At 41.9% G+C, this 27,853-nt stretch overlaps 1 protein-coding gene across 3 annotated transcripts in view; it reads right to left on the reverse strand.

Moving 5' to 3' along the window:
• reln (reelin) overlaps window positions 1-27,853 on the reverse strand; it is a 258,697-nt gene that overhangs the window by 121,829 nt on the left and 109,015 nt on the right. For all 3 annotated transcript variants that reach the window (XM_033039883.1, XM_033039884.1, XM_033039885.1), the window contains 9 exons: window positions 27,165-27,316; window positions 26,259-26,371; window positions 24,317-24,525; window positions 23,059-23,187; window positions 22,000-22,109; window positions 19,689-19,755; window positions 17,207-17,440; window positions 12,057-12,218; window positions 2,268-2,504 (listed from right to left, as the gene is read on the reverse strand). In XM_033039883.1, coding sequence (XP_032895774.1) covers window positions 2,268-2,504; window positions 12,057-12,218; window positions 17,207-17,440; window positions 19,689-19,755; window positions 22,000-22,109; window positions 23,059-23,187; window positions 24,317-24,525; window positions 26,259-26,371; window positions 27,165-27,316 — 1,413 coding nt within the window. The remainder of the gene's footprint in view (window positions 1-2,267; window positions 2,505-12,056; window positions 12,219-17,206; window positions 17,441-19,688; window positions 19,756-21,999; window positions 22,110-23,058; window positions 23,188-24,316; window positions 24,526-26,258; window positions 26,372-27,164; window positions 27,317-27,853) is intronic.

The raw sequence follows: 27,853 nt of genomic DNA on the forward strand, positions 1-27,853 counted from the left end.
TAAAAAGTAATTTCTCCCACAGACAAGGCACAGGACTCACTAAAACTGCAAAAAAAAGTGAATTAAACGGACGGCTGCTAGTTAGCAGCCGTTCCCCAAGATGGCTCCTCCTCCTGTCTCTGGGCGCACCACTGTGCATTGTTTAAATTCAAGGATGGAGTTGGCGTTTGGGTAATGAGCCTTCAGCAAGAACAGGTGACTCTGGGATTAGCTGGGCAAAACAGCGACCGCCAGGACTGGTGAGAGGGGGGCCAGAGACCATGAACCAAAGGTGGGTCAATATTCTCTGTAGCTGATGCCTGATGTTACAGAATCCACAATCTCAGCAATATTATGATTTAGATAGGGGCTTAACAATTACAGAATTTTCATTCTCATTGTTAGAAATCTACAATTTTCAGGTGTTGATTAATTTCTAACGCATAAAGGTAATGCCAGTAGGTATTCAATCTTTCCTGAAAAGTGCAAAAATAAGTTCATAAAAAACGATCTTTACCCTCAACTGTCACAGGGAATAGTTTAATTATGCCTGTCAAGATTGTCAAACTAATGAAATACAGTAAGTTTCTCTCTGATCTTCCTTCCACGACTAGAAGAAGCATTCTCCAACTCGATAGATAATGACATTAAGAGAAAAAGAAACTCGTTGATTTTCAGCAGTCTTTATTGGTCCCTTTTAGTGTGGCTGCTCAACGGATGACAGGTCTGAAAAGATATTCGCCCCTCTCCACTTGATCATTAAGCACGATAAGTGATATACATCAGTAACATGTGTATCTTTAAGGTTCGCTCCAAACATGGTTAAATCCTTGCAAATACCCCTGGTCACAAGCCCAATGGTCTGTCCTGCTACAGAAGTAGCTTCAGGACTTGGTGAGTGTTTCCAGTATTGTCTATTTTTATATCTGGATCACTGATGGTGGTTCTATTTGAAGTTAAGGACAATAATGTAAACAGTGAAGAGGAATACCATCACCAATTTAGTGCTATTATTTATTATATTCATCAATTTTAACTTAATTTTCTTTTAAATCAATGAAAACCACGGGGCGTGGATAAAGTTGAGAAATCATCAAATCGGCATTTAATAAGAAACATGAATTTTGTACTGGAATAGATTGACGAACGCATGCTCGGCAATCTCTGTATATCCGTCAAATCCTTCCTTTGCAACAGTAACATTCTCTCATATTGTGCAAAATAATCTGTTACCTCTCTGTCATTATAAAAATGTGTGCCTACTAAAGTCAACATTGGATCTATGTGCATAGATCGAAAATCAGTCTAAACCGTCAAGTTAAAGTTATTACCTACTTTAACTCATCTGTGCCCCATGTAATTTTGTTGAATGAATTGGTTAGCATGATATGGAAATTGAACTCTGGGATAAAGTCATTAGTGCACAATAAAACTACTTAATGAAAAAAACATTGGTATTAGCTTCACCTAATCAATAAAGGATGGCATGGTTGATGCAACATCTCTTTTCTAGCCCTTATTAAACCAAATTTATTTCAGAACTTATTCAATAATTTGATTTCCTCTCAAACTAGCTTTCTGTAAACTTTCCTTCATTAAGTATTCAATAACATTGCCAGTGGCTGTCTCCCCTCAGGCTATCGAAATGCATTAGGACTCCTAACATCAACTGTCTTCTGAAAAAGCCTTCCACTGTTCCTTTAGTCCTGTCAAACCCGCCTCACTCACTAACCCAGTGCAAAATTCTATCATGGACATTGTACCCCAGATGCTCTCTGAACCAGCTCCCATGCAACAACATCTATTTGCATTTCTATAACAAGGAATAATTAGAAAAACAAATTTAACAGAGAGACAAAATAGAGATTCTGAAAAGATTATCAACAACCTGGCACTCTTACCTACCTATCTTTTTGATGACCTATCTAAAGCTAGTAAAGATTTGAAGTGTCGCAGAATTCCAAGTAGTATTATCTAAAAAGAGTGTTTCCTGCTGTAATTTGTGAGCAAACTCAACATACAACAAAGTGAGAACTTTGCAAATATTTCAATGCATTCAAGGGATTTTGATTTACTTGAAATGTGATGATAATTCATCTAAGGCAAGTTAGTACCTGGTGCAATCCATGACATTTGGCTACTCTCCATTGTCTGTTAGTTCAGGCAGATGCACACGAGAAAGTTTGACGTTAAATGAAAAACATTAACATCCTATTATTGTAAAATGATTCTTGCTTTCCTCACACAGGTTTAACACAACGTGGGAAATGAAACTGATATCATCTTACCTGAGGGTCCAGTCATGGTTACAGCAAGGTTGGACATTTCCTAGGTAGAAGCCTAGGGACTGAGTGACATCCACTAGATTGGTGAAGTTGAGACTAATGCTGTTGTACAGGATTGAGGTCATACTAATTTCATCAATTGCCCACACATCCTCATTAGGCCCAGAGTGATAGGGTTGCCACCATCGGAACTGGATGCCTAACCGCTGGGCATTCTGCGGGAGGTCCACGGAGATGATTCTAAGATGGAGAAGACAGCAGTGAATGAAAATTCGACACATTGCAACCTGTTTATCATGCCTTGATACCTGCAATATTTACGGCGAGGGATATTAAAAATATAAAACCCATCAATGTATCTAATTAAGCAATAGAATGACTTTTAGAGGTAATAATTTCAAGATATTATAGAAAAAACAATTGCAACAGAACTCCTATTTGTTAGAAAGACATTCTGACATCATCTTCTTTTTGCTCAATGACAAAGATAGACGTATCCATCGTGATAATGAACTTTACTTTGTGAAATTCTGTTCATGAGATTTGGATGGTGAATCTTGTGTAAAGTTCAGAAGTGATGGAACAGGTAAGGAAGTCTTCACATGGAAGTTATGGGTCACCGGTGCAGTGTTCCCACTTACTGAGGTAAACTTCACCACACATTTTTATCACATTAGGACAATAGATTGATGTCCATTTCAGTTAAGAATGTGTGATAAATTAGAAACCATCACATTTTCAGTTAAAAAAAATGTGATTGAGGAGCCTGCATTTGGTTAATGTTGATTGAAATTAAGTGTAACAGAGCACAAATCTTAGACCAAAAATTAGGTTTGCATGCAGATTCACGATTTAGATCCAGACACTGGTGTTAGAAACATTAATGGAAAAAAAACTGAGGCCATTGATCTTGTAATTCTCCATCCAATTTTGTATGTCTTAATTAATCTACAAAAATCAACACTTGCATTCAATTGTGAAGAGTGGAAGTCAAGTGAATGAACCAAATCATTCATTTGTTTCAATCACCAACAATAATTTGTCTTAAGTATATTAAATAAAAAACAAAGCTGATTGCAGAGAAAATGAATCTTGAAGACACTTGTGTTCTTATCAGAGGTTTTCTAAAAGCACAATAAGTAAATATTGAGTTCACTGCATGGATTGAGGCCACCAGTTTACTGATACATTTATTTACATTTGCTTCTTTTCTCCAATTGTTAATACTACACTCTATCAGTACCTGGCGTTTAGGCAATGTGCTTGTATCTACACATACCTCAAATGAAAAACATTGTTATATTTTTAACATATGGAGCATCAGGGAGGACATATTATCACAGGAAAGAAAATAATTCTATCACCATGATTAGCTACGTAAATCAATGATCGCGTTCCCACCCAGTTCTGCACCTGTCAGGTTGGGAAGCATGCCGGATTCTTGGCAGACCTGCTGGTCACTGTCACTGCACTGTACAAATGATCTATCTGCCTCTCAGAGTTTTCATCAGGCAAAATGCAGAATAACATGGAGGTTGCCAACTTTCAATTCATTAAAAGGTGTAATTTCTTGATACAAAACTGTTAGCATTTATATCAATGCTTCGTACAAATAAACATTGCATATAATTTTCAGAAATATGCAATTAATTTAGAACAAGCAAAATTAGCACCTAAAACACATAATAAAGACAATATATAGCATTGATTTAGTTTTTTCTTCTTCTTAAAACATGTTTTAAGAACAAGAATGATTATAATACATGTTCCTCTATTCAAAATGTCAGCAACATATGAGCATTTAGAAAAAAGTGCTTCTTGTAATTTTATTAACGTGACATAACAACAATGCCAACTGAAAGTAAGAAGCATCTTAAGGATTCAGAGCTGGCTTAGCAAATACAAGTAGGGAAAGGGCTAGAAATGAATTAGATAGATGATTAGGTATACTGGAGAGAGAGCAAAGAACACGCAGGCGGGGGGGGGGGGGGGGGGGGGGGGGGCATTGCCACTTTCATTTCACTGCACATCTCGTATGTGTATGTGACAAATAAACTTGACTTGACTTGAAGGAACTGCAGATGCTGGTTTAAACTGAAGATAGACATAAAATGCTGGAGTAATTCAGCGGGGCAGGCAACATCTCTGGAGAGAAAGAATGGTGACGTTTCGGGTCTAGACCCTTCTGCTGTAGAAGACACCCTTTTTCTTCTTCTGAAGGGTCTCAACCCAAAACGTCACCCATTCCCTTCTCTCCAGAGATGCTGCCTGTCCTGCTGAGTAAAGCCCCTGTCCCACTTTCCCGAGTTACTCACAAATTCTCCTGAGTTTTCCCCTTGATTCAAACTCGGAGAATGTCCGTAGCGAGTCCGTAGATATTTCGTAGGGGCTCGTAATGCCAGCCGTAGGTACCCGGGTCATTAGGTAAGTCGGGACGTTTATTCAGCATGTTGAAAAATGTTCACAAGTAAAAAATATAGCCCTACGGCTGGCTATTACCGTAATTCTCCGAGTTTGAATCAAGGGGAAAACTCGGGAGAATTCATGGTAACTCGGGAGTGGGACAGGGGCTTTACTCCAGTATTTTGTGTAACTTTGGGATGCTGTAGCATTATGGTTAAAAGCATTCAGAGTCACAAGACCATTGATTCAGAGTTACAAGCTTGAATCCAGAAGAAGCTGAAATATAAATTAATAGATCTGGAATTAAAAATATTAACAATGACCTTAAACTACTGTTGGAAAAATCCATATGGTTCACAATGCCTTTCAAGAAATGAAATCAGTTACCCCCTTTGAGTATTGTATTTAGCTAACCACAGATCCACCAATGTGGTTGACTTATACCTGTCTCCTCAGTTTTGGGACAATTAGGGATGGATGATCAATGTTAGATTGTCAGTGATGTTGGACATTCCATAGATCAGGGGGATAAGTCTGTGACTCAAAGCCTTTGCTGTTTGCCATGTGCTCAGATATTTCAGAACAAAGTAAAATAATTCTTGGATTGGATTGGATTAGCTGAAGACTGGCTTCTCTGCCATTGGGACATCCGGGGGGGGGGGGGGGGGGGGGGGGTGGAAGGGGGGAGAGAGAGAGTACAAGATTGATCATCCACTCCACATGACTGACGAAATATGACTAAAAATGCTTCAAACTGGTCTTTTGCTCCCCATTCTGAACTCAGCATTTATTGAAAATGGGGAAGTCATGGAAGATTGTGGATGCTCATCAATACAATACAATACCGTTTATTTGTCATTTGAACCTCACGTGAAGTTCAAACGAAATTTGTTTTCTGCAGTCATACAAGAAAAGAACCAAGACACACACCAACACAATTTACACAAACATCCATCACAGTGAAGCTCCTCCTCACTGTGATGGAAAGCAAAGTCTTGTCTCTCCCCTGCTCTCCATTCCTCTCCCGAAGTCAAAGTCAAAGCCCCCGGCGGGCGCTAGCAAGTCCCACGGCCACTTAAAGCCGCGCCGGGCGATGTAAGGCCCTGCTCCGGGTCCCGATGTTGGAGCCCCCGGCGGGTGCTAGCATGTCCGCGGCCATTTAAAGCCGCACCGGCCCGCTCCAGGTCACTTTCAACCCCGCAATTCGAGCGGGAGAAGTCGCTGTTGCCGGTGCCCCGCAAATCGGTCTCCCACCGGGGACCCGCGAGCTCCCGGTGTCACCATCCACCAGAGTCGGGTCGCAGCAGCGCGCCACCGCAGCTCTCCACGCTCCGAAGCTGGCCAGCTCCAGGATGGTAGGTCCGCAGCTCCGCAGGCTCCGTGATTCGAGCTGTTGTTCCGGTTGGAGGCTGCTCCACGGTGCTAGGCCCCAACGGCAACGGAGACCCGACAGGGAAAAGGTCGGGTCCCCGTACAGGGAAGAGATCTAAAAGTTTCCTCCACCCACCCCCCCCCCCCGCCCCCCACACATACACAGTCAAAAACCCACCACAAACTTTACACTCTACAGGACAATAAAATAAAAAAAGACAGACGGACTGCAGAGGCCGCTGCGACGTTGGTCGCGCCGCCTACCATCATGCAGAGTGGCAAGTTTCCTGGGAAAAGAATGAAAATCAGGAGCAATGTGGCAGGTGCACAGCCCTCTGTATCATGTTCCCCAGCCCCAAGTGTAAAATTCAGTGCTATTCGAGCAAAAATAGAAAATCCATTCAATGCAAAAAAAAAGTTATTCTAATTTGTTGAAGGTTATATTTGGCAACTTGACTTATAAAGTTAGAAGGTGTTAAAAGACAATTCTCATGCTTAAGATCTGTGATACATTATTTTCTACAATATTAACCTTTGGCCACATGGAATTAATTGGAAATTCAAGTGCAACTAATTGCATTTCTTATTAACAAACTCCAATTTCAATACTACTGTTCTTTTGAGCTCTTTAATATTTCTGAGTGCTTGGAAAAGATAAAAATCAGATGGTGGGAGTCTTATATTATTGAGACTGGTTTACTTACTAATGTAATGCCATTCAATAACTATGTAAGCATACAGAATAAATCAGTGTGGTTTCTTAAGTAGTCTGTTAGTGTACCCAAGATATTTTAAAAACTGAAAATAGTGGTAGGCAATTAAAACATTGTTGCCATTCCCCACTGATCAGGATTTTCAATTGGACAATAACACTAATGCACGAGAAGAGATGCAGATTTGACTTTGAAATGGTGGGGAGGGGGCTTGAAGGTGGAGCAGATTTATGCAGAATGTTGAAAGTGAACAGTAGTTAAGTAATGTTATAGATTGAGGGATTATATTTTAGTGCTGGATAAACAGGAGAAAAACATTCATTTTAGTACAGTGCCTTTCACATCCTCAGGATGCCCCAGAGTAGCCACTGGAGATAATAAATGAAATGATTATGTCAGGTTTTCACTTTAGGGTCCCATAAATAGCAATAAGATAATTATCAGATATATCTGTTTTTTGGGATGGTGGTTGAGGCCAAAATGCTGGTCAGGACATGAGGTGATCCAGCCTGTTTTTTTCATTTGAAGCAAAGAAAGACCCTTTAACATCCACTTCAGCGGGCAATAATGCCTTGGGTTTATCCATTACCATCCAAACTCCTCCTGCTGTTCGACACTTACCCTGAAGTGTCAGCCTCGATTATGTGTTCAGCCTCCAGAACCAGGACTTGAACCCATGGACCTGACACAAAGCTGGGTCTGCTACTGCGAAGTCACAGCTGACTGATTCACTTTTTGAAAAAAGACTGATAAATATTTATTGAAAATGGATAAATCTGTTGATGCAGGAAATCGAAAATAAAAATAAAAAGGTGCTGGAAATAGTCAGAAGGTCAAGCAGCACCTATATTATTGAAACAGAGTTAATGGTGAAGGATAGTTAGATGGCCAATGTTTGAAGACTACAGAGACCTTATAAACCTGGAATACCAAGCAGTGTGCAGTTATATAAAATTGTTTAGTATTGGATATGCAGGGATGGATAGGAAAGTGTTACACCAAACCAGGGGAAATAATTATATTCATGTGATTAACACAATGGAACAGAGCCAATGTCAAGACTAACTGTACATAATCTGAGGAAAGAGAAGCTATCATTCCAACATATTCTATACATTTATCTTCACTCAGATCACTAATTCTTTGTAGTTTAGTTTATAGTTAACCCGGAAATAGGCCCTTCGGCCCATCGAACCTGCACCGACCAGCGATCCCCGCACATTAAAGGGCCTGTCCCACTTGGGCATCATTTGCGCGTCACGCAGATGGTGTGCAAAGATTTTGTACATCCCAAAATCCCGGGGCAGCACGCGCAACCGCGCATCACTGCCTATGTCACCACGCACCATGTGTGCTTAATGAGCACCATGCGCCCGTAATGAGCACCATGCGCGCATCATGTGCGCGTCACGACACGTGCATCAAGCGTCGTGACGCGTAAATGATGTCGCGCAAATGACGCCCAAGTGTGACAGGCCCTTAACACTATCCCACACATACTCTGAACAATTTACATTTATACCAAGCCAATTAACCTACAAACCTGTACATCTTTGGAGTGTGGGAAACCAAAGATCTCGGAGAAAACCCAACCCACAGGGAGAACGTATAGACTCCGTACAGACAGCACCCGTAGTCAGGATTGAACCTGGGTATCTGGCACTGTAAGTGCTGTAAGGCAGCAACTCTACTATTGCGCCACCGTGCCGCATAGTCAAACCAAATGGTCTTCTTAGCAAGAAATTATGTCCTGACAAGAAAATAATTGACTGAAACCACCAGCCGAACAGCTACACAGTGGTCTCAGAGTGCTAGCCAGGGTGGCTGATTTGCACATAATTTGCCTTAAGTAGAAAAAAGACTGAAGTCACTCGATAGTAAATATCCTTTAAAACAACTTTTGAAAAAAAAAGTCATGAAAGAAACACTAGACTTAACAGCAGATAGGATTTCCTTAGGATTGTTTTAATTGATTAAAACTTTAGTAATAAATTAAAAGGAATATGGAAGCAATATGAAATCCAATCACATATTTAAGGGGCCAGGGAGTTATTCTGGGTTAATTACAAATGCAGGGAGGAGCATGATTCTAGCGTCATACTCAGAGTATGCTTTATTCAGCTGGCAGTGGTGTCTCTAAGACAGGTGGCACGCACCACAAAAATAGTGCAATTGGCAAAACCAGGGGGCTTGACACAGCTGGGGAACAGTTATGAAACCTGGCACAGCTGCCGCTCTAGTCACAATGGGCACTGTGGACAGACCTCAAACAGTGGAGATACTTGGCAATGGCAGCCAACTGGCCCAGCAGGCAGCTCCAGCCTGCAAAGATCCTGTCCTGTTTGTCAACTCGAGGTTGTTCCAACTCGTCAATGACACCCACACATAATTAGAAAGGAAAACAATCATCAAAGGACCAAAGGAAGCTGGAGAGTGAGTGAGCGAGACTTTTGGGATATTTTAGAGGCCTTGGGCGAGCACAACAGTCATCTGTAATTCTGTTTAATTAAGCTAAAATCATTCCACACACCTGAATCCCTGAAAAAAAAACACAGCAAACTAAAATCCTGTAACATTGCTAAGGGCTTCACACTCAAGATTGCTTTCAACTCCATTGTCTCCATGGCAACGTGTTAATTAATAACACCTGTTTGAGTGCCGCAGAGCTGATCAACATCCTATAGATATTGATAGTTTAAAAAATAATAGATGGCGATAAGGTTACCTCTTGCCAAGGAATTTCGTAATTACCAACTACTCGAGCTCACATATTTCATGTCAGTGTGTCACCTCATCTACGAACCATATGAAACCTGCCATGCTGCGAGTTTGGACAGGAAAGAGCTATTAATCTGGTTTCATTTAATGGCACATATTTTAGGACAGACAAATTGAAGAGTTATCCCTCAACTGGATGTTTGAAAATCACATTGCCACACTGCTTAACTTAGCTAATGCTGCACAAACACATTATTGTGAGGTTTCGTCCTGCAATTTGCTCTGTCTTCTGAAGACTGCCAAATACCTGCATAATTTCTCCCTCTTGATGCCATATTTTACCTCAGTGTGATACTATCCATCAGGCACGTGCCAAGTCAGGTGAGTTAGTCCATTGGCCTCAACCTCTAACATTCATATCACCAAACACTTCCACCTTCTGATAAATCTCAGCTGTCTAAATAACACCAACATTGCATGAGATTCAGACATATCCACTTCATTAATATTAAATATGGATAACCAGATGTCTTTGCCAAGAGAAAAACAAAATGAAGGCACAAGAGACTGCAGGTGCTAAAATCTGTAACAAAAAAAGGAGAGCTGCTGGAGGAACTCAAGGAGGTCAGGCACATCTGTGGAGGGAAATGAACAGTCAATGTTTCGGGTGGACACCCTTCACCTAGACTGTAAGACTAGAGGGAAAGTCGCCATTATAAAAAAAGTGGCAGGGAAAATGAAATTCAACTTCCTGAAATAACTTTGCTATTTCCGCTATTTCAATGGCACCATTCTGTTGAGTGAAGAGTCATTTGCATCTGGAAAGATGCCATTAATGACAGCAAATACATCTGCCGGGATAATCAAAATGATTTAAAAGGGATATATATACACATACCAGGGACGTATGGTCAGGGGAGGCAGAGCCTCACCCGTCATACTCCCAATGAAAATAGCTGTTAAGAAAAGTAAAGAAAAATAATAATAAAATAAAATAAATATAAAGATTTTTCCACTGATCCATGTTATAAATGTCATTTCTATATGAATCGAATCATTTTTTATAGTAAAAATCGCAAAGTTTGCGCAGCTCTGCTGCAAATACATGAAGAGATGAGAGGTGAGGCAGCGGCGAGCTGAGCCTCCCCTCTGATTGCGCAACCCCTCAGAAACTGGATGGAGCGCGGGCAATAAGCGTGTGCCTGTTACTATCTCTATGTATGTCACTAAAGTAATGTGTGTAAACCCCGTCATTACATGTCCTTACCTTCCATAGTCCTCCAGGTAACGTATTTCACATATAAAGATTTTAAATTTGTGCTCGTTGGTCTCACATAAAACTGCATTGAAAAAGCTCCAGGGGAGGCAGCGATCACGTCTGCCTCACAAGGGGGCGTGTCTTGAGCCCAGTGGAGGAAGAGCGAGCGTCAATTATATAGGCACAGACAACGTAATTGACGCTACCTCACTCTCCCTCCACGTTAGCTAGCTTCAGCAGCGGCGGCGCTGACCAAAGATCATAGAGATACACCACTTGGGAAGGTAGACTTTGTCGGTAAATTAGAAAGCTATTAGATTTTTTTTTAAATAGATCTATAATTATCACAATAATAAAGTCATCAATTTTTGTACTTCTGTACATTTTAGTTTAGTTCATGTAAGGCAGGAGTCTCCAAATATGGCCGCGGGGCACATCAGGCCCACCACCTGATTTTTCAAGCTCAGATTCGAGTCGGGGAGCTCAGCGACCCGGGGCTGCTCTTAGTGTTGTTACCGGTTAGATCGCTCGAATTGTCAGAGCTGAGACATCACTGGGCCGCCGTGAAGAAGGGTGCAATGGTGCGGTGGGGGGGTTCGGCGGCGGTCAGAATGGGACGGCTGAGGGTTATAACGTGCCATCGTTCCTCTCTCCCTTCTCTGTCTCTCCACATTCTCTCTCTCTCCCCATTCTCTCTCTCGCTCCACATTCTATCTCTCTCCCCATTCTCTCTCTCGCTCCCCATTCTTTCTCGCTCCCCATTCTCTCTCTCTCTCTCTCTCTCTCTCTCTCTCTCCTTCTCTCTCTCCCCATTCTCTCTCTCTCTCTCTCTCTCTCCCTTCTGCAATTGGAGAGGGAGAAGGGTCTCAGTGTTGCAGTTGAATAAAGAGGACTATGGGGCCATGAGGGAGGAGCTGGTCAAAGTTGACTGGAAAGATACACTAGCAGGGATGACAGTGGAACAAAAATGGCAGGTGTTTCTAGGAATAATACAGAAGGTGCAGGATCAGTTCATTCCTAGGAGGAAGAAAGATTCCAAGGGGAGAAAGGGACAACCAAGGCTGACAAGGGACGTCAGGGACAGTATAAAAATTAAAGCGAAGAAGTACAACGTAGCTAAGATGAGCGGGAAGCAAGACCATTCCCATGACATCATCCCAATGCAATAATTTCAAAGTTATGAAGAACTATCATCTATTCTTTGACATTAATTCAGAGAAAAGTTCATCTATAATTCACTTTGAGAAGGTGATGGTGAGGTGATGGCCATCTTAAATGCCTGGTAAAAGTCACTGTTGGGTGGGGAGATCCAGGAGATTGACGCCTTACCGTGGCTCGTGGTAATTCAGGTGGGAATAATGTTGCAGCAGATTCCATGTAATTCCATTGTCAGCTGAAAAGTGCAGAAGAACTCCTTCTCCTGACTGGTCTGGAGGCTTGCATGTGCTCAGAACATATTTGCTACCCAGGCGAAGAGTGAACTGGAGGAATCTGGAAAATAATAAGATTGTGAGGCAGAATAATTAACACCTTAAATAAGCCCATCATCCAAAGCCTGCATTGAAATGTGGTACCTTGGGCAGGAACGAAGGTACAATTAAGAGTTTAGTATTACTTTAGTAATTAGTATCGTAATTACCCATTGAACATATTTCACAGGGAATCTCATTCGTTCCACGTGCTTTTAAACTTCAATGGTGATAATGTGGCAAATGGGCACCATCATAAATAAGGTAATGATGAAAGGGAATGTGGTGGTGGAATGTGGTGGCTTATTGGACTGGAGGCCTTTAACTAACGATGTACCTCAGGGATCGGTGCTAGGTCCACTCCTATTTGTCATCTATATCAACAATTTGGATGAGAACTTACAAGGAGAATGTAGTAAGTTTGTTAAAAAAAAGATTCTGATTATCCACTCTAACTATGCCTCATAGAATTTTATACACTTATATCAGGGACATCCGCAGCCTCCTTGGCTCTGGGGAAAACAAGCACAGCCCACCCAATCCATCAATTCAGACAACATCCTCGTGAATCTCCACTCCACTCTCTCCTTATAAGATTGAAGAAATTTGGCATGTCACCGAATACTTTATTGAACCTCGACTGGTGTACAGTAGGGATGATACTGACTGGTTGCATTCATGGCCTGGTTCGGTAATTCAAACGCACAGGAATGAAGGAGGCTGCAGAAAGTGGTAGACATTGCCCAGATGATCATGGGTAATGACCACCCACCCCTCTATTGAAGGTTTATATAGAAGCCACTCTGAAAAAGACAGCCAATGTCATCAAACACCCACAATATAGCTCTCTTCATGCTACTACCATCGAGAAGGTGGTACAGAGCCTGAAAACTATCACCTCCAGGTTCAAGAACACTTCTTCCTAGTAACCATCAGGCTCTTGAACACTGCACAACACTAACCACAACCCCACCTCAGCATCAATTTCTCTATCAATTGTACTGGAGTTTGACTTGATTGTATTTATGTATGATATATCTGATCTGTTTGGATAGCATGCAAAACAAAGCTTTTCACTGTACCACAGTATACGTGACAATAATGCTCCTAAACCAGTCAGTATGTTCTCTATCACACACCTGTTGAGGTTCAATAGAGTATTTGACGATGTACGAATCTCTTCAATCTTATAAGGAGAAGGCATAGAGGAGATTCACCAGGATTGTCCGGATTGGAGGATTTCGATCCTGGAGACTGATTGCATCAGGTGGGTAATTAGGTTGGGCTGCTCCTTGTTTGTTCAAATGTTTTTGTCAAATCCACTTGTATTTTTATCATATGGAAAGCTGTTAGTTTCTAGATCATAATGTTGATTATTTCTTTAAAGAATTCAAGCTTTCATGTTGATAATACTGATCCCTGTGGTATTTGTCTCTCTGTTCTTTGTAGCCTCATAACTGATGTTTTGGTAATCAGCAAAATACATTTTCTTCTGAAATTACTCAAGAGTCTAAAGGATGCTGCCACACACCACCAGTATTTTCAAAGGAATGACAAGGAGGCAGTTTGTGGAGATTTAGGTGGTGAAGAATCTATCTCGCATAAATTCTGCCTGTGTTCTCTCAACAAACTGACTGATTGTGACTGATATGCAAGGCATTACAATTGTCTTCCTGCTATCAACAGCAGTGGCACATTCTGGAGTAATTTAATCATGCACTATATAGTAAATCTAATTGCAGGTTTTCCCTGCTTGTGCATGTATTATTTGAGACTTACAGTACATTAATTCAACTGCAGAATACTCTTCAGCTCCTTTTGGCTGAAATGACTTGGACCAAATCCATGCAGTGGTTCTTACAAGATGCCCAGCTATGCAGTAGATTTACTCGTCACATACCATCTCTTGCAGCAGAGAGAAATTATGGCATATAATCAGAGACCACAAATGTATTAGGTCAAATTAATCTCTAGCATGAATTTGCTGTTCTAATCGGTAGAATTTTCCATGCATTCTCCTTTGCTGTAACAGCACCAGAACCAGGAGCCACAGTCTAAGAATAAAGGGGAGGCCATTTAAAACTGAGACGAGAAAAACAGTTTTTCACCCAGGGAGTTGTGAATTTGTGGAATTCTCTGCCACAGAAGGCAGTAAAGGCCAATTCACTGGATGAATTTAAAAGGGAGTTAGATAGAGCTTTAGGGGCGAGTGGAATCAAGGGATCTGGGGAGAAGGCAGGCACAGTTGTTGATTGTGGATGATCAGCCATGATCACAATGAATGGCGGTGCTGGCTCGAAGGGCCAAATGGCCTCCTCATGCATCTACAGTATTTCCTACATTTCTATCCTAGATTTGAAATATTTGCTTGCCGCTATGTTATTTTGAAGGAAATTGCAATTCCTATTTGTTATAAACTGTAAATTACATTCAACACTTTAAGACATTGAATCACTGTTCAATATATAGCCTATAACCAGGCAATTCAGTTTTATTTGCACTGATACTGTTTGAATTTTGTGGGCCTGGAGATTTGGAAATTGTTGAATTCCTATTGATGGATAAATTCTAAATCAGAACACTCTACTCATAACACTTTCCATCACTCATAAATTCTAAATCTAATGGTTTTAGCAATTTAAGAGCTTAATGGGAGTATTGATATTTGTAAATGGGCCCCTAGGCTCCATAGCATGTTGAACAGAAAACTCTTCACCAGTATTAGACCAGCCCTGCATGCTTCTCAATGAAGGACATCTGGGATCTTCATCAGTCTTTTTCTTTCTTGAGGTAAAGAACACGATATTGACAGAAAATTTCCATGAGGACGGCAAATAGGGCTTTCAAACAAATTGAACAATACTCGTTACTCAGGATTAGACTAAAGCAGCTTGATCCTCAGTCTACTAGCAAGCCCATAAAGCAGGCTTTAGAGATTGTGCAAAATTCACCACTCTGTCACGCTGTCTGCCAGCTATTTAACAACAAATTGAGCATTGCATCCGGCAGGAATTCAAAGTCAGATTAATTTGGGCTCAACGATCTCCCTATTGAAGATTTTGTGTATGATGATATGTGAAATAATTCTCACAGTGTATGTGCAGTTCAAGGTTACAAACATCCAACTTATTATCACCCGTCCATCGAAATAAGCTCCAACGTTAAATTTAAAGTCTGGCATACATAAATACTTTCATTCCCACATTTACAGAACCACTGTTGCTCTCCATAATGTTTGGGACAAAGACCCATCATTTATTTATTTGTCTCGGTACTCCACAATTTGTGATTTGTAATAGAAAAAAAATCACATGTGGTTAAAGTGCACATTGTCAGATTTTATAAAAGGCCATTTTTATACATTTTGGTTTCACCATGTAGAAATTACAGCTGTGTTTATACATAGTCCCCCCACTTCAGGGCACCATCATGTTTAGGACACATGGCTTCACAGGTGTTTGTAATAGCTCAGGTGTGTAATAATTGCCTCCTTAATGCAGGTATAAGAGAGCTCTCAGCACCTAGTCTTTCCTCCAATCTTTCCATCACCATTGGAAATTTTTATTGCTGTTTATCAACATGAGGACCAAGTTGCCAAGAAGTACTAAAAAACAAGCAACAGTTCTGGTAAAAGAGTCTTGTGGACAGATGAGACGAAGATTAACTTATATCAGAGTGATGGCAAGAGCAAAGTATGGAGGAGAAAAGGAACTGCACAAGATCCAAAGCATACCACCTCATCTGTGAAACACTGTGGTGGGGCTGTTATAGCCTGGGCATGTATGGCTGCTGAAGGTACTGGCTCACTTATCTTCATTGATGATACAACTGCTGATGGTAGTAGCATAATGAATTCTGAAGTGTATAGACACTTCCTATCTTCTCGTTCAAAGAAATGCCTCAAAACTCATTGGCCGTCCATTTATTCTACAGCAAGACAATGATCCCAAACATACTACTAAAGCAACAAAGGAGTTTTTCAAAGCTAAAAAATGGTAAATTCTTGAGTGGCCAAGTCAATCACCCGATCTGAACCCAATTGAGCATGCCTTTTATATGCTGAAGAGAAAACTGAAGGGACTAACCCCCTAAACAAGCATAAGCTAAAGATGGCTGCAATACATCACCAGAGCATCACCAGAGAAGACACCCAGCAACTGGTGATGTCCATGAATCGCAGACTTCAAGCAGTCATTGAATGCAAAGGATATGCAACAAAATACTAAACATGACTACTTTCATTTACATGACATTGCTGTGTCTCAAACATTATGGTGCCCTGAAATAGGGGGACTATGTATAAACACTGCAGTAATTTCAACATGGTGAAACCAAAATGTATAAAAATGCACTTTAACAATATTTGATTTTTTTTGTATTACAAATCTCAAATTGTGGAGAACCGAGGCAAATAAATAAATGATGGGTCTTTACCCAAACATTATAGAGGGCACCGTAGCTTCCTCTCTCTGTTCACTAATTGTTCTTCCTTTTCAGTCCTATGTTCTTTTGATGCCATCCATTACAATACTGCCGAGCTATGATTGCCATATCAAGTGATTTTTGTGTGGTTCCCGAATTATGGACAAAATCGACTTATGGATGTCCACAAATACAGAATCCATTTGTTACCTGGAGACAGCATGTAAATGTACACCAGATAGACACAAAGTGCTGGAGTAACTCAGCAGGTCAGGCAGCATCTCTGGAGAAAGAGAAAGTCGGAAACCTTCTTCCGACCCGAAACATTACCCATCTTTTTCTCCAGGGATGCCTCCTGAACCGCTGAGTTACTCCAGCACTTTGCGTCTATCTTCAGTAGAAACCAGCATCTGCAGTTCCTTGGTAGATTCAAAATGCTGGAGTAACTCAGTGGGTCAGGCAGCATCTCCGTAGAGAAGGAATGGGTGACTTTTCGGGTCGAGATACTACTTCCTTCCTATACATGTAAATGTACACTGTGGGGCAACCCCTTTAAAGTCATATTTCAGTTAAATACCGTGCATTTACCTGGCTAAAGTACTGTCAAGAAAAGAAGTAATGAGCTCACGCCTTCCCTCTTTGTTGAACACCAGAGCTTTGCCACTAGAGAGGACACCACAACCAAAGCCAAGTTCTGCACCACGGATTGAATGGAAATTGTGGTAGGAGGAGAGCCGGGAGCTGCTGAAACTCTCAGAAATGATGGTAGGGTAGGTTTGGGAAGCCATGTCACATCCAGGCCCTGAAAATCCTGGGTCACATCTGAAAGCAAATAAAAAAGTCAAAACAATAACCATAAACCTTTGACGACACCATTATATTACTTGATATTTAGAGTAATTATTGATCGATATGGTTAATGAAAATAGCTTTCCCAATATAAGCATCATGCAATGGATAGGATGTGGGTTCATTTAAATTATTTGTTTGTGCACGTTGGGTTGATTGCATTAGTCGAAACAGGGTGGACCATGTGAAGGTTGACAGACAGCCCTGCTTGCGACTGCGGACATCCAGACCTGACCATCCCACACATCGTGAATGACTGCCCACTGAGGCTTTTCCCTGGTGGCATCAAAGCCATTCACCCAGTAACTGATGCTGTCCTGGCCTGGATGTCTACCCTTGATCTACAACTTTAGGCTGTGCACGCCATATGCAAGAAGATTTAAATTATCGCGATTCTTAAACAGGGTTAATGGTTCCTTTGAATTATTGCAATTTCTAGTGGCTGTGCTATTGGTTGAATCTGGTCACTTAAATCTGAGCCTTTGAATTGGAAATCAGCTATACTAGTTTACACCCAGACTCTATGTTGACTGGTGTAGGATTTGTAAGAATCAGTAAGGGACAGAGAACAGAAAATACTGGAAACACTCAGCAGTCCAGGAAGCATCTGTGGGGCCAAACAGTTATTGTTTCAGTTTGTTAGAGCTGGTTCCAATGAGAGATCATTGGCTTGAATTGTAGAAATAAATTGAACTATTTCTCCTTCTCTGCATTTAGATCCAAAAAAGAGCAATACGAATTATACATAAAACCACCTACAGACAATAAACAAAACCATTATTTATCAGACTAAAAACATTAAAATTTCAAGATCTGACAGATTATAAAACTATCCAAATTATGTTCAAAGCAGCTAATCAGCAATTGCCTTGTAATATCCAGGGGTTGTTCCAACGGAGAGAAAGCAAACACAACCTGAGAGGAACCTATATATTCGAAAAACCGGCAATAAGAACTAATGCAAAACTCCATTGTGTTAGTCTCTGGAATAACTGCCATGATGAGCTGAAAAAATGTAAGCCTCTATTCAAACTAAAAACACTCTTCAGAAACAAAAGATTGAATGGTTATGAGCTGGACCAGTAATTTTCTTTTCTGTTTGGTTATTTATTGTTTGTGGACTGTTCAACAGATTTTGGGTCCATTTGTTCCCATTACTTTGTTTTTCCATGAAAATGTATAGAAAATAAGAGGGGGTAGGACCAGAAAAGTTTTCGAACTTCTTCTTACCCCCTTTGAACATGAACGATATTATTTGTATTATTTGAGTTACTTATTTGTTTGTTTTCCTTTGTGTTTTATTTTCTTTTTTTTATTGCTTACAAGTTTATTTGTGTTTGTATTTTTTAACATGTTCAATAAAATTAATAAAGTAAGTAAAAGATTAGAAAATAAAAATCCATAAAATTGGAAATCTAAAATGAAAACAGAAAAAAGCGAGAAACTCTCAGCAAGTCACGAAACACTGTTGATAGGATAAACTGAGTTAATGTTTTAGGTTGCCCCCCTCCCTCTCCTCTCAGCAAACTATCGTACATAGTCTCATCCTCACCCATCACTATTCTACAGTGGTCCAAAATCTTCAAAGGTCCAGCCCAATCTCAGGTCTGGTAGCCGTAGTGAAGTTATCTGCGTCCAACTGTTGAACATCTAGCACCGGGCCAAGTTCAAGGAAACCCCTGGGCTTTTCCCTGTACTGTCAATGTTTAGAATAGTCAAGGTTCTTACTCAAACAAAACATAGAGATTACTGGAATTCCAAAAGATCTGTACTTACAAGCTTTGGCCCAATTCACAGGCCTCCTATCTAATCACATTAGTTATTTGTACTGTATGACTAAGATGTCAAGCTTCCCGATTTACTTCCGAGTCCTGCTCATGTTAAATATATTGTTAAAATTTCTTGTTACACAATTTTAGCTCAGGCAGTTGCCTCGGAAGTTGATTAACCATTTTAATGTATTAAAGGTGACTTGTGAAATAATTCAGGATCATTAGCTTAACATTATTTTTAGGAAGCTCACTGAAAAACCCACTGTGCTGGGTTAGTGGTGACATCCTAGATAAACAAACACATCTGTTTTCTTGTACATGCAATAGTGCTGGTAGATTGGGAAAAATGAGGCAAGGTTAATTATCAAAGAAAATAGGTCAGTAAAAATGTTTTCTTTCTTGCAGATAAAAACCTGAAATAATGAAGAATAATGAAAATGTTATCTTACTTGCATCCATTAGTAGTACATCGACCTCGACCAGAGCACAGTTTGTAACAGGCTGGACCAATGTAGACTGGGAGAGAAATAAACAGATTAGATCACTGTAATATCCACTTGGGTTAGAGACAGTTTACAAAATAACTTACTGGTCATTCAATCCTATGATACAGAGGATTAACATTGCCATGAATAAAAAGGGCATTAGATGTTGTCCTCATTCTAACTGTCTTGTTAAATATATCAAGAATTTAGCAATGGAAGAGTGCACAATGATTTGGTTGCTGTCAATCTTATCTGCCACCATTCGCAGCTTGATTGGGAATGTAATTGTCAGGCTTCTCTTTAACTTGTGATTTTCTCCAGTAACCAGCCTGTCACCCTGAAGATTTCTACTGCCTCCCATTGGTGAAGCCCATCCAAAGATTGCCAATTGACCAACACAGCATGTTCTGAGCACAGCATCTCAGAATCTGAGATCGTTGTTGTCTGAGTTAAAAGTCTTTGCTCATGGGATTCAGACCGTGGTTGCTGACAGTGCAGACCTGGGCCAATAAGTGAGTTCGGTATTTCAACAGCGCATGCCCAGGTCATGGGGCATTCGGGATAAACATTCTCGCCAGCTGAGCTACTGTGTGTGTACGGACCTGCGTATTAATTTCAATGTGATTTATAAATACATTTATCCGTCAAATATGTCAGCACAGTGTACTGCAGGCTGCACAAATCCACAATTGTATCTATTTAAATTATTGACTCAATGCAGCACCGGCCTAGAAAAAGCAAGAAAGCTATTCAAATTCGATATTGATTGACACAAATTACAAGTTATGTGGTCAACCAATTTGAAACAGCCCTTACATTCCAATCTAAACAACCTTCTTGGATAGAAGGAAATGAGGAGAATGTGCAGTGTGGAGGGTAGGTTGGAAAGTTCACATTGGATTTGAACAGGCTGGTTAAACTTTCGAAGGTAGACAAAAATGCTGGAGAAAATAGCGGGTGAGGCAGCATCTATAGAGCGAAGAAAATAGGCAACGTTTCGACCCGAAACGTTTCGATCCTTGGCGGGCCGGGGACCGTCGGCTGCGCCTCTTGCCTTGTCCAGTGGCTGTCGGTTGGCCCCCTTGGTGCCAGCGCGGACCGAGCGCCGGTCATCGGCGGGGATGCACATGGGTGCTGCGATGGCTCGGCGGGTCAGGCAACATCTCTGGAGAAGGGGCTCGACCCGAAACGTCACCCATTCCTTTTCTCCGGGGATGCTGCCCGTCCCACTGAGTTGCTGTAGCATTTTGTGTGTGTCCACGTTGATGGCTGATGCTCGGCTTTCGATGGCGCCGGGGGGGGGTTGGCCAGTGGCCGCTGGGTGGGACTGGGGGTGCGGGTTCCTCGGGAATTGGAGCGGGGTTGGGCTGGAGTTGGCGCTTCTTCGCCGCGCTAGTTGCGCGACTGGGGCCACCGCTGCTCAGGGCCGGTGTCCCGTCGGTCCGGGGCTGTCGTATATGGCCCGGCGGGGCAGGCGGAGTCGAGGTGGGGTCAACGCTTCTTCTCCGCGCTGGCTGTGGGCCTGGGGCAGCCGCAGTTCCAGCCCGGTGTCCCGTCGGTCAGGGGTCACCACGGACGTCTCTGCATGCCCCCAGGGCTGGGATGGGACAGTCGGGGAGGGGGAGAGGGGGGGGGGGGATGGGGACGGGGACGGTCCAGTGGTAGTTCGGCAGCGCTTGTGGCGCCCGTGTTCGATCCTGGCTGCGGATGAGGCACGGGTCTGTGTACGCAACAGCCGAGAATGTCTCTCCGCCGGTCCAGTCTCTCCCCGTCTCCCACTCGCATCTGCCCCCTCTCTCTCACTGTTGGTACCTGGCACTCCCGTTCCTCAGATTAAATATATTTTTGCACATAAATTAGGAATAAAGATAAGAATTTATACACAGTTTATACAGCCAGCGCTTCATTCGCATTTTCTTTATCGCGAATGACCTTTGACAAATCCCATGATTCCTTGCGTTTTTTGGAATACCGAACTCACTTATTCTCTTGGAATCATCTTATCCTCACTGCCAAATGATGGAGACCATATATAGGATATGCTTTTTGCTGAAGGTTCAGCGTCACACAAGGGGCACTTTATGTAACCTTCAACAGGATCGCAATAGGACATCAGAGGTAGCTCTTCGCCATCCCTCATTAGTCACTTCACATCATGGCAGAGTTTTCCAGGAATTTAACAAAATACATCAGAAAAAACAAATGAAACAAATGAAACTGGCAAAGAGAAGTCGCTGATCATGGTGTGTTTACTGAAGAATGTAACATTACAAACCATTGTCAATCGCCCACATGTTCCCTGCTGAGGAGCCCATCTGACTCCAGCGAAACCTGGTACCAGTGGTAAGCGCTGCGTATGGGAGAGGAATGGTTATGCGACTCCACCTTCAACAAAGGACAACATTTGATTATTCAAATGGTATTTTCAAGATCAACAAATTCCTCAGTTTATGTTGATTTCGACGTACTTGGAATAGGTGAACTCCCTCCTTGCTGGATAAGCAGCCAGCGTTCTGATCAAGTTCCCGAGGATGGTCCCTCTCAGATTATATTAGTATGACAGGAAGATTGTTCCCGATGTTGGGGAAGTCCAGAACAAGGGGTCACAGTTTAAGGATAAGGGGGAAATCTTTTAGGACCGAGATGAGAAAAACATTTTTCACACAGAGAGTGGTGAATCTCTGGAATTCTCTGCCACAGAAGGTAGTTGAGGCCAGTTCATTGGCTATATTTAAGAGGGAGTTAGATGTGGCCCTTGTGGCTAAAGGGATCAGGGGGTATGGAGAGAATGCAGGTACAGGATACTGAGTTGGATGATCAGCCATGATCATACTGAATGGCAGTGCAGGCTCGAAGGGTCGAATGGTCTACTCCTGCACCTATTTTCTATGTTTCTATGACCCTGACACCACAACAAATGGAGATGAGGAAGGAAGGAGGTTCACAGCTGTTGGAGTATACTTTCAAGAAAGTGTAAGGTTACGATGGATAGATGGTATTGCAGAGATTATATTACAATCTGATCAGCATGATGTTATAATTCAATGGAGTAGGCTCAGGGGGTTGAGTGGCCGATGTTGACCATGCCTTTGTATATGTTTGTGTGTGCAATTTGTTCACACTGCTGAGAATGTTTAATGAATATGATGTTTCCATTGACAGCGGAAAATCTCATTTTCAATTGAATTTCTAATCCAATTTTCAGACTAAATTCTGGTCTTGGCTTCAATGTAAACATTTTTCAGCCCCTGGTCATTCTACATTGGAAAACAGTCATTTAGAAGTACAATGATTTTATTCAGCAATAACATTGGAAGATTGGTTAGATCCGTACCCACTGTAATTTTCAGAAGAGTAGACAGAGCTGTGGGGGTAGTGTGGGCCGGCACAGAGATCAGGCAAACACTCCATGTGCAGCAGGGACCATGAACGGCCACGGTTGGTTGAAAACCCCAAACTGATGCTGTTGGCACAGAAACATTTAATTATTTTTTTTAAATCATAATTTTCCTTCACTTAGAACCATCTAACAGAAACACATGTAGCTACGGGAGACATGACTTCCAACTATAAAATCTAGGAGGTCTTCTGAGACCTCAATGGAACCAAGTGTGACCAGATGTGAAGATTGTTGGAAGATTGAAGATTGTCCAGACCATTAGAAGAGAAAGGGGATTGATCTTTAAGGGAATGAGTTGGATTTCTGAAGGATCAGGAAGATCAAAGATTCCTTTATCTACTAATCCAGCAGTGTTTGAGAGATTTTAAGGAATGCATCAGTGGATTACTAGGCTTAAGGAGGTGGGAATCTCTTAAGGGCCTGTCCCACTTAGGCGACTTTTTCGATGACAGCCGGAACATAGGCTGTCGCCACATGGTCGCGGGGTGACGCGGTGTGACGCCTGTATCGTCGTGAGCTGTTGCCTCAAGTGTCATGGCCTTTTTCTTGTTGCCGCTTGGTTTTGAAATGTTCAAAACCTCTCGGCGACAGTTAGCTTAACGTTGAGTGACTTCTCCTGGCGTAGGTGCTGTCGTAGGTTGTCGTAGGCTGTCGCCAGATTGACACCATCTGACGTTGGCTGTCGCCGGGTGCCTATGTCATGCTACGTCAATCGGCGGCAGTATCGGTGTCACGAGAGTCACGTTGCGTCATTTGCAAAAAAGTGCACCGCTCCACCTGTCTTCAGTTGACGCCCTCAGAGTCGTAGCTTGTCGCGGACTGACATAGGCTGACTTCGGTTGTCGTAGGCTGTCGTCTATATCGTCGTAGGCTGTCGTGGATGTTGTCGTGGGTTGACGTCGCGTGTCCCGAAGAATTGGGACGCCAGTTGACGTAGCTTGTTATAGCTTGACGTCGACTAGGTGGTGGCCTGTCGTGGACAATGTCGTAGGGGGCCGATTTCTCGGCGTCATGCCACGATAGTGACTGGCGCCGGCTATCGCAGAAAAAGTCACCAAAGTGGGACAGGCCCTTTAATAAGCACTCTTCCTAACCCCATCATATTGTGTTCCTGCATACACGATCCCTGGCCAAGGTCAGAGCGCATATTGTCCAGAATGTGAGAAGCTGACCAGCAGATGCTGTACTTTACCTGTTGCCTGGTTGATGAGATCCACAGCCCATGTTGATGGAGAATTCTGCGAGATGAGAAGGTGCTGGTGGCATCACAGGTAGAATGTGGAAGTAGTCCACAGCCCAGACGTTCCTGTTCAGCCCATGGTGACTCTTCTGTCTCAAGCAGAACCTTGCAGCTGCTGTCTGCAGTTCTGGTGTGATCGCAACAGAAACCAGACCTGCTTTCTGCAAAAGAAAGCTTGGAGATTAAAACATAGTTCTTGTCTACTTCTTCATTTTAAACACATTACAGATCCTTTCCAGGGTGCAGCAGAGTGCTATTCCTGATAACACAAACAGTTCACAAGTCGGAAATGAGGCCAGAAGCTGAGTTCTCCCACAGCAGAACACGCCACAGCGGTGGGTTGTCCCGTGGGAATAGATAATCTGAAGGGAGATTTTAAATCTTATTTTGCCATTCTTAATAATTAACAACCAATCTCGGGCTAATATTCATATCCTTTTAAAAGATTTTATTGCAGATGAGGTTTTAATTGCTATTGACGATTTAAACAAAGACACTGCTGGTGGCCTAGATGGTGAGTTTCTCATTAAAAATCACAAAATGAGCATCAACAAGTCAACTGGAATGTATTCCTCTTGGGTTCGCTGTGGCAAAGTTCCACTAGTGGCCACTGGAGGCCCTGCTGCAGCCTGGGGCTCCATTAGATTGGGCTCCGCTCCGCGGTAGAGTGCATGCAGCCGACATGGCCTGCAGCAGCATGGAGCATCGGTAGAGGACATTGACACATGGCCTGGCCAAGACAATGTTTGTAACTTTGACCCAGTGCCACCACCAGGACAACGGGCTTCTATGGCCAAGTTAAGACAACATTTTTTTTTAATTTTGGACTTGAAGGGGTACAAATCGTGCCTAAACCATGGCGACTCTTGTGTACCGACTCAGTGTGGTCTACTATCTTACAGTCTTGTACTTGGTATGATTGTGCCCGGTGTATGGTAGGATTGTCACTGAACTGTATGCAAAAAAAGAGCATTTCACTCTACTTCGGTACATGTGCATTTCACTGTACTTAGGTACATGTGACCATAAAGTACCATTGAACAGTCGTCTGCATCATTAGGGAAATCCTTCCTGCCGGTCTCCCAAAGCTCATTTGTAGGTACGGGGTGTGAATAAGCTGGGAAGACGCATCTAATGTGCAGTGAACATTGCCATGGTTCCAAACACAATTAAATCAGTCAAGAACAACTCATCTGCAGATAAAATGTGATATTAGAAACAGTGACGGGGTCCTTGTTGCGCGGGTCACTGATGAAACAAAGCAAAGGGCAAACCTTCCACCATGCCTGAGTTCAAACACGCAGCTTGGGAAAAATAGAGATATACTAATAAACTGTGACCTTTGACTGCATAATTTCCAAAATGTGACAGGAAATTATATTTATTTAACCATGATTTGCTTAAGGGCACTCTCAACTAATTATCTGATCTTATTTTCATCAACTAAGATGGCATCAAATGTTTGGATCTCAGTTTAATCCCATTAATTTTTTTAATTATATTTTTCCTGTTAATAAAAAGGCAGTCTGCTGCCGCATCCTGGCCCAGTTGACATCAGGTGGTTGTGACAGTGGGACAACTGTCCCCTTGACCTGTCGCTTCTCCAGGCAGGTTTGTGGTGTTGGGGTACGAGGTAATTTTCTTCCAGCTGCTATTCCACTGTGAGCAAGTGGAGATGACTGGTAACTTAGCAAAGCGTTAGATGGAGGTTGAATCTGTACTTCACCGGCAAGCCTCTTGCACTCACATAAAGGGAGTGGAGATGCTATTTCTTTTGCATTCATTCTTTTGTACAACCTCAGATTTATAGTGCTCATGGGTCTCCAGAACTGCAGTATTAAAACATTGGTGACTGATGCTGACCATTTTAAGTAGATGCACTGAATCTACTTACCCTATAAGATGAAAAAGGTAGCAAGTCCAAAATATGTTCCCTTCTGCCCTCAACAATGGCATAGAGTATGACATCGTTTTCATGTGATTCTCCAGGACTGCAAGAACCAGCCCCTGAGGGAGAGAGATGGAGCATTATTTTCTATGGCTGTCATCAAACTCTGTATCTTTAGACACAACACTCTATGAGCTAATGTTCCATCACTGGATTCTTTTTTTAATTTGCCATGTTTCATAATTACAAATAGTTGCCCCATCAGTTTGATGTTATAATAGCTACAAAGAAAACACATCAACAATAGGATGTTCTTGAAAGGAAATGTTTGGATGTCTGACAGCACACGGCACAGGTTGGAATTGGAAGTTCAGTCAAAGCCAAATCCCTATCAGGCACATTGAAATGATCATGGTCTAAAAAAATTGTGCTTATAGAGTCATATCGCATGTTAAGAGGCCCTTCGGCCTTTTGCCAATGCATGTCTTATCCGGAGAAGAGGGATGTTCAGAAATGAAACAAAACTAAAACTGATCACCATGATCTTTTTTTTTTAAGAAGTTTAAGGACTTGCCTTGGATATTCTTTTTGGAAGAGTGTTTGCTACTGCTTATGTTGTGGAGTGGTGAGTATTGCCCAATAACCAACAACAGTGGACATATTTCTGATACTTTAAGTCAGCTCTGGAATCCCTTCATACACATGTAAAGGTGCAACTTAAATGGATGTTGACATGCTAAATATGGGTGATTTGAATTGGGCAGTCAGACAAACTTTTTTCATCTTCTCAAAGGTAGCCAAGTCACAATGTCAGGCAAGGTTAGACTCAAACTGTTAAAATATTTAACACTTAGCAAATTAGCATTTTGAGTCAATAGATACGAGCGTTGTGCTCTGTGGTTTACAACTCACCCATGCTGAAGTAAAACCTGAGGTTTCCACCATTGGTTGTGTCCAGAGATGGCGTGCAGGCAACACGACTGCCTTCATCGAGAAAGACAAGAGAGGAGCCTGATTCCACCTCGCCGCACTCTGTGCCAATGACAGCTCCTGATGTCTCCCAGCTGCAGAGAGAAAGACGTGAGAAAGGCCAGTATGGTCTGTTTCTGCCGCATACTTTAATTGCAGTTGTGATAAAACTTACATTCCACTTTATAAACATTTGAAGCAAACATGCTTTTGTTTCAAAGGCTGTGGATTGCAGAAACTCAGCTTTCAAAATAATTGTCTCTGCGTCGCCTGATTGCTTTGATAAAAATAATTACCCAGGAAGCAAAAGTAAACACTGTTCTAATAACATCAGGACAAGATATGAAATGTTAAGCTGGGGGTTAAAAGATATAACTTCAGGAATGCAAGTATACAACAGGCACTTGAGTGACTAAATCTGATATCAAAATTGTTTACTCCAAAGTGACATTGATTTTCAGAAATACATACCTGCATTAAGAGGAGATTTTAAAAAACAATACTAGGGTGAAAAGGGATTGAGACGATAACTGTCACTGTGAGACAAAACTCTAATTGAAAATCTGATCAGTCTAGACTAAGAACATGGATGTGTAGCTGTAGATTCCCACAGCTCACTAGTTTCAAACAGA

The sequence above is a fragment of the Amblyraja radiata genome, chromosome 21, assembly GCF_010909765.2.
Source record: "Amblyraja radiata isolate CabotCenter1 chromosome 21, sAmbRad1.1.pri, whole genome shotgun sequence".
Lineage (NCBI taxonomy): Eukaryota > Metazoa > Chordata > Chondrichthyes > Rajiformes > Rajidae > Amblyraja > Amblyraja radiata.